This window comes from Vulpes lagopus, chromosome 15, assembly GCF_018345385.1.
Source record: "Vulpes lagopus strain Blue_001 chromosome 15, ASM1834538v1, whole genome shotgun sequence".
NCBI lineage: Eukaryota > Metazoa > Chordata > Mammalia > Carnivora > Canidae > Vulpes > Vulpes lagopus.
Window position 1 is genome coordinate 26,215,667 of NC_054838.1, and position 7,143 is coordinate 26,222,809.

Sequence of the window (7,143 nt, forward strand, 5' to 3'; positions counted from 1 at the left end):
CACAGTCTTGTGAGGTTTGGGTTTCACAACTTAAAGATTGAATAGAAAAATCCTACACATTTTATTTGTGAATTAAGGAAAGAAAAATCATTATTTTATTACAATGGAGGAGGAACACCTAGGACTGTATTTTGAGAATTATTGTTCTATTCGGCTATCTGAATAGTCTACTTTCCCCTCCGATGTTATCAGCATTTGTGTGTAAACCAAGTTACACCTATGAATCAGGGTTCCCCAGCGTTCCTTGGGTTTCAGAGACATGGCATTCTGGTGATGGCTGCTTTGACATCCTTGTTCCTCAGCGTGTAGATGAGAGGGTTGAGGACAGGTGTGAGAATAGCATATACCACATTGCCCATGATGTGGAAGTCAAGGGGCAGGTCAGCCCTATAGGCCACATAGGCTATGGCAATGGATGAGTAGTATGTGCCAACCACCAGGAGGTGGGAGCTACAGGTGGAGAACGCTTTTGAACGTCCTTCTCGGGAGCTGATGCGAAGCACTGAGGCCAGGATGTGGACATAGGAGAGAAGCACCAGGAGAAGGGGCAGGAAGGATACCACCTTGGCAATGCAGAAGCCCATGAGGGTCTGGGGCATGGTGTCAGAGCAGGAGGCCTGGACCACGGCCAAGTGGTCACAGAAGCAGTGATAGATGTGAGCAGTGCTGTCAAAAGCCAAGTGGGAAGTCTGCACCACTGTTGGGATGGGCAAGAGGAGGGCAGTGAGCCAGGCACAGGCTGCCAGTGTAGCATTGGTCTGTGGGGTCATGAGGACAGGGTAGTGCAGTGGGTGGCAGATAGCCACATAGCGGTCATAGGCCATGACCACCAGGATGAAGGCTTCAGAGCAGGAGAAGCTGTGGAAGAGGTACATCTGCAGGAAGCAGGCAGGGAAGCTGAGGAAGCGGTCCCCAAGTAAGAGGAGGGACAGCATCTTGGGGACGGTGGTTGTGGTGAAAAGGATGTCCAGGGCTGAGAGATTAATCAGGAAGAAATACATGGGCTTGTGGAGGCTGGGCTCTGCCACCACAGCCAGTAGGATCAGGACATTTCCCAGCAGGATGAGCAGGTAAAGGAAGAGAAAGACAAAGAAGATAGGAAGAAAGAGGGATTTGGGCAGAGAAGGAATGCCCACCAGGTAGAAGATGGGTGAGGAGTCCTCTGATCCATTACAGTCTATAGTTTCCATGGAGGGTTAATCTGGATGCCCAGGAAGTAGGTAGTAGAAACATCTGGGAACCAAGTACATCTGGAAATGAGAACAATCAGTGATTCTAGAATGATAATTATGTGATGGTCACTGTATGATTAAGGTAGCTCTCTTTTCTTTTATAATGAAGTATGGAAAAATATCTTTAATATACAACCATGTCTTATATGCTGGGTATATAGTAGACAGTTGAACAAGACAGAGATGGTCTCTAACTTCTTGGAGCTGATTCCAATGGTAGAAAGAGATATTAAGCAATAAATCACATAATTATTTAATTAGTTGTGTTAAGTGTTATGGAAGAACTTCCGTTGGTCCTCTTTCCTGTGTTCCATATAATCCTTTCTGGGGATATCAGATCTCTTAACCTATGCACCTAAGCTCTTATCTCTTTTAGCATTTGCTTTAAGTTTTTAAAAAAGTGACATCTTTGTCACCAAGTTGCTAGGAGGGGCTGATTTTCTCCAAGGTGTATGGTAACATGCTATCTTCCAACCATAATTATTAACCAGGGAATGGCTCCTTTCTCCCTTGTCTACTTGGTGCAGTGGTTCTGCCTGTCTCCATCTAAGCTGAGTACTCCATATCCCATCTCTGAGGGTTGGGCTCTTTGTTAGGTTACAGTGAGGGGAGTGACCCTGAAAATGTGCTTGATGGGAAGAATCATTCCTGATTGGAGTCAGAACTGGCAGTAGATTCTCCCACAATTGGTAGCAACAAAGAATCCAAGACAGTATCTATGTGACTCCATTGGACTTACCTTCCTACTGGCTGCCAAAGCTCAGCAGGTGCTCCTGTTTAGCCATTGCATGCCCCCCACCCAGCAGGCCACCCTGGCACCTGGGCAGAAGTTGTCTTGTGACCTGGGAGGCATTGTCCACAGAGAGAAACTGGCTTGCAGTAGCTGCTCAAAGGTGAAAGAGCCCCTCCCAGAGGAATCAGAACGGATTCTGGATTTTCAATGTTCAGATCTGTGGGATTTGAGCTGAGGGAAATACTGATTCACCCTCCATTTTGGACCTTGAGACATCCATGCTGATATTGGTATTCCTGTCTCATTGATCCTGGTGACTCCATGAGTCATGTCCCCATGATTTTCCTGGAGTCACCTCTAATTTCTCTCTCTTCTCACGACATTCTTATGTTTAATACCAACAATGTAAAAACTGGAAAAAAGCATTTTTATTTTCATGTCCAACAACTTTCTCCCCAAAGGCCAGAGAGTGAGCAGAGGAAGGGTAGGGGCTTGGGGCACCTGAGTGGTTCAGTCAGTTAAGTGTCTGTCTCATGGTTTCGGCTCAGGTGGTGATCTCAGGGTCATGGGACTGAGCTCCAGGTTGGGTTCTGTGCTCAGCCAGGAGTCTGCTTGAGATTCTCTCCCTTTTCCCCTCCCCACACTCTCTCTCAAATAAATAAATAAATCTCAAGAAGAGAAAGGAAGGAAGGAAGGAAGGAAAGAAAGAAGGGAGGGACAGACAGGCAAAGGCTTTCCCAGGTGCCACAGGCAAGTTGCAGATCCCCGGCCAGAGCTTAGGTTTTTGTTCCCCAAAACAGAGTTGTTATTTCTTCTTCTTCTTTCTTTCTTCTTCTTCTTCTTCTTCTTCTTCTTCTTCTTCTTCTTCTTCTTCTTCTTCTTCTTCTTCTTCTTCTTCTTCTTCAGTTTATTTACTTATTTTAAAGGTTTTATTTATTTATTCATGAGAGACACAGAGAGAAGCAGAGACACAGGCAGAGGGAGAAGCAGGCTCCTCCCAGGGAGCTCGATGTGGACTCGATCCCAGACGGGGATCACGCCCTGAGCCGAAGGAAGACGCTCAACCACTAAGCCACCCAGGTGTCCCTATTTCTTCTATGCCATATTTCCTGAAAGGTCCAGAAGTTCAAGTTTCCAGGGTAGAAATTTGAAGAGACAATACTAAGACCTAGATTTTCTATGTCCATTTCTGCTTTTTTCCCTATTGACAATATCAGACAAATCTATATTTCATATTTTTATCCGAGTCTCTATATGGTGAGTGCTGAAACAAGATGTGGTATCCGCCAATCCAAAAGTTCCTTTGAAATGTTCCAGAAGTCAGACCCAAGGATCTAGCAAAAGAGTGAAAGTTCTTTGTCCCAAACTGAAAGGGTTATCCTTTAATATCCAAATCCCATCCTAAGATGTTGGGTCATCGGGATTTTCTCATACCTGAAAGAATGCAAGCTGCACTGCCATGGGAATTTTTGCCATCAGAGAGGCAGTTGTGGCTGACAGTCCTGGGTGATGCACAATAGGGCATCTGAGAGGCAGAAACACAGAGGGTCAGGGCCAGAGGAGTTCTAAGGGGCCATCAAGTCCAACTGTTTTCTCTTCCCTCCTCTGCTCCGCTACTTTGCAGATGGAAGTACAGATGCTACAACCTGGGTAGACAGGTGGCACATGGCTTCTCTCTGCCAGGCGGCACTGGGCTATCCAACAGGCACACCAAACATGTGCTGGCTCACCAGCAAAGCAGGACACCAAAATAATTTCTGAAAGATTTTCGCATTTGATATCTCAAAGCATCGCTCAACTGGCCCATCCTAGGAAATAGCAAGTTTGGCTGGAACTTCTTACACTTAACATACAGGTTAAGGTCCTTGTTTTACTTGAAATTACTAGTACATGTGAACAGTGCCGTCCTGTGCTTCAGGCCCAAAGGGCGCTGTCTCCCAGGACACAGAACTTGCCACCATACCTGGCGGGGGTCCTCTCCTCCCTGTCTGGATTGTCCACCAGTCAGTTACACAGGTGGACAGAAAAATCAGTCACTGGAATGTACAAGCTGATGCTGTAGCTCACATATATCACCCCCTCTCATTATTTAAGCCTGCCAGGGAATGGTTATGCCCTTCAACCAGCAAGAATGAGGGTCCCTCCAAGGCTACAGCTGGTGAGGGTGAGAGCGTGTTCTGGAGCCAGCCTGCTGCAAAGGCCTGAGCCCCACCTGGCCACCAAGAGTGCTGGCTCCTGGACCAGCTATGCCACTCACCTGCTATGACTCTGGGTCCCTGAACCTTGGTTTTCTCATCTGGGCAGTGAGAGCTTGCGAGGAAAAGACCTCTGGGGGGTTTCCAACTCAATGAGCTCTTTTCTGGGGATCCCCCTTTGTGGTTGGCAGATAGGATATCACAGTGGTCCATGCCCAAAAGGGAGAGGGTGAGGACTATCCCACCTAGTGAGCACCTGTTGCCAGACGGGTCCTTTCCCTTCATCTTGTCATGTGGACCTTAGTGGTCAAGTGTGTGGACTTGTGAGTCAGAAAGGACCTGATTCCAATCCCAGCTCCTACCTCCAGCAGTGTGGCCTTGGGCAAGTCACTTCCCCCTCCTGAAGTTCATTTCCCTCATCTGTGACCTCCTGGGTTGTTGTGATCCATATGGAGCAAATGCTTGGACAATGTTTACCCAACAGCCTGAAACACACAGGGCTCAGAGCTTGCTAGTGTGTCCACTGGTGATTGCTGTCATCAGTCTAGCTTTCCTGGGGGAAGCCTTGGCCGATATGATTTGAATCCCACCCAGAGGTGCACCTTGTCCAGATCTGCCAGGATATGTGGTCCAAGGTCCCAAGCCAGGGTATGCACAGCCAACCTGTGTCCTGGTTGCCTACATCTTGTGTACCCGATCTGTTTTCCTGATCCCTGGTTCTGGTTTATAGATCCTGGCCTCCCTGCCCTGTTTCCCAATCCTAGCATTCTCTGCCTGTCTTGGAGCGCCTTATCCCTATCCCTACTCACCTGTTAAAACCTGGTTCACAGTGGTGTCTCCTGTGGTATCTCTAGGCAAGGCCTTTTGGTGCTGAGCCATGACCCATTAAACCCTTAGCCCTCTCCTTTCAAGCAGGTCTCCTGAGGAACTTTCCTTCAAGATGGTACTCCTGTGGGAATTGCACCCACCATCCCTCAGAGATCAACTACATGGCATCCCTTAGAACATATTTGGAGGAGGGGAGGATTTGTCCCTAGACATTGCTGATAATGAGAAGAGCATCATTAACAGCCCTCAAGGGCTCAGCACTTTATGCCAATGGTGTAGACTTTATTTTAATTAGAAGTCTGGCTGAAATCCATGGATGGATAATCTTGTCTACCTGATTTTGCCTGTTGGAACTGCCTGCTCAGTTGAATTCTCTTTTGCCATTTTCTGTTCATTAATTTATTCAACAATATTTACTGAACTCCTAATCTGTCCTGGGCACTGTTATTTGGTGTCTTGAATGCAGAATTAGCTGCATCTAAAACTCAAAGGCACTTATTAAGACTGGGTCTTGAGACATGTGATTTTGGAAATGGCTGCTTTGACATCCTTGTTTCTCAGAGTGTAAATGAGAGGGTTGAGAATTGGTGTGAGAATAGCATATGCTACATTGCCCATGATGTGGAAGTCAAGGGGCAGGTCAGCCCTGTAGGCCACATAGGCTATGGCAATGGATGAGTAGTATGTGCCAACCACCAGGAGGTGGGAGCTACAGGTGGAGAACGCTTTTGAACGTCCTTCTCGGGAGCTGATGCGAAGCACCGAGGCCAGGATGTGGGCATAGGAGAGAAGCACCAGGAGAAGGGGCAGGAAGGATACCACCATGGCAATGCAGAAGCCCATGAGGGTCTGGGGCATGGTGTCAGAGCAGGAGGCCTGGACCAGAGACAAGTGATCACAGAAACAATGGTAGATGCGAGCAATGTTGTTATATGCCATCTGGGAGGTCTTGACCACTGCTGGGATGGGCAAGAGGAGGGCAGTGAGCCAGGCACAGGCTGCCAGCGCAGCATTGGTCTGTGGGGTCATGTGGACAGGGTAGTGCAGTGGGCGGCAGATAGCCACATAGCGGTCATAGGCCATGACCACCAGGATGAAGGCTTCTGAACATGTGAAGCTTTGGAAGAGGTACATTTGCAATAAGCAGGCGGGGAAGCTGAGGAAGTGGTCCCCAAGCAGGAACAGGGACAGCATCTTGGGGACGGTGGTTGTGGTGAAGAGAATGTCCAGAGTAGAGAGGTTGATCAGAAAGAAGTACATGGGCTTGTGGAGGCTGGGCTCTCCCACCACAGCCACCAGGATCAGGACATTTCCCATAAGGATAAGAAGATAGAAGAGAAGGAAAATAAAAAACACAGGGAGGAAGAAGGTCTCTGGCAGAGAGGGGATTCCCACCAGGTAGAAGACAGGTGATCCATCCAGTGATCCATTACAGGTTGTGGCCTCCATAGTGAGGCAGAGCTGGATTTCTGGGAGATAGTCAGCTGGAACATCTGGATACTGGAGTTATCTGAAAATCATAGAAACAAATGATTGTGCAATGAGATTTTATCATGTTTACTCTATAGTTAATATAAGCCCAATTATTTATAGCCAATTCTAGAAGATTGATTGTAGGCTGCAGTATTTATTGATTTCTACTACGTGAACCCAAAATTCCTACTTTTCTTCTTTGGTCAAATATTAATTACTAGTTTAACTAATAACCTACCAAATGGAAGTCAGTATGCCATGTTCCAGTGATACGGTGACAAAAGTAAAGAAGGCAGGCAAAATTCCTATCTTAGAGTTTACGTCTTACTGGAAAAGTCAGATCTACACAGTTGATTATTGAATTATAATTGTGAAAAGTGTTTGGAAAGATTTCTTCTGATCTTCATCTTGGGTTCCATGTTGTCTGGTTTGGGATGTCAGTTCTCTCCAGATCTGTTCAAGTCCTTAAGCTTGTGTTTCTACTTTCACACTCAAAGTTCTGCTATCTTGCTACTATCTTGTAAGGGCTGCCTTTTCCAAGGCTCTCTGCAACATGCTGCTGTTCACGTACTTATTAAACCTATTTCTTGCTTGTATGCCTTGAGTAGTGGTCTTTCCATATACCTTTTTCACTACATGTCTGGACTTCTACTCCTGTGTAGGATGTAATAGGTCATGGTAG

The 7,143-nt window shown here is 46.8% G+C and overlaps 2 protein-coding genes across 2 annotated transcripts; both read right to left on the bottom strand.

The window, feature by feature from the left end:
* On the bottom strand, positions 1-1,190 carry LOC121476027 (olfactory receptor 2AT4-like). The gene has a single exon (XM_041729752.1). The coding sequence runs from the start codon at positions 1,188-1,190 to the stop codon at positions 252-254; it is 939 nt and encodes a 312-aa protein (XP_041585686.1). The 3' UTR covers positions 1-251.
* Positions 1,191-5,486: 4,296 nt separating this feature from the next.
* Positions 5,487-6,437, bottom strand: LOC121476177 (olfactory receptor 2AT4). The gene has a single exon (XM_041729906.1). The coding sequence runs from the start codon at positions 6,435-6,437 to the stop codon at positions 5,487-5,489; it is 951 nt and encodes a 316-aa protein (XP_041585840.1).
* Positions 6,438-7,143: the final 706 nt, after the last annotated feature.

Coding starts and splice junctions, on each gene's coding strand:
- LOC121476027 (XM_041729752.1), bottom strand. CDS start 1,190: ATGGAAACTATAGACTGTAATGGATCAGAGGACTCCTCACCCATCTTC.
- LOC121476177 (XM_041729906.1), bottom strand. CDS start 6,437: ATGGAGGCCACAACCTGTAATGGATCACTGGATGGATCACCTGTCTTC.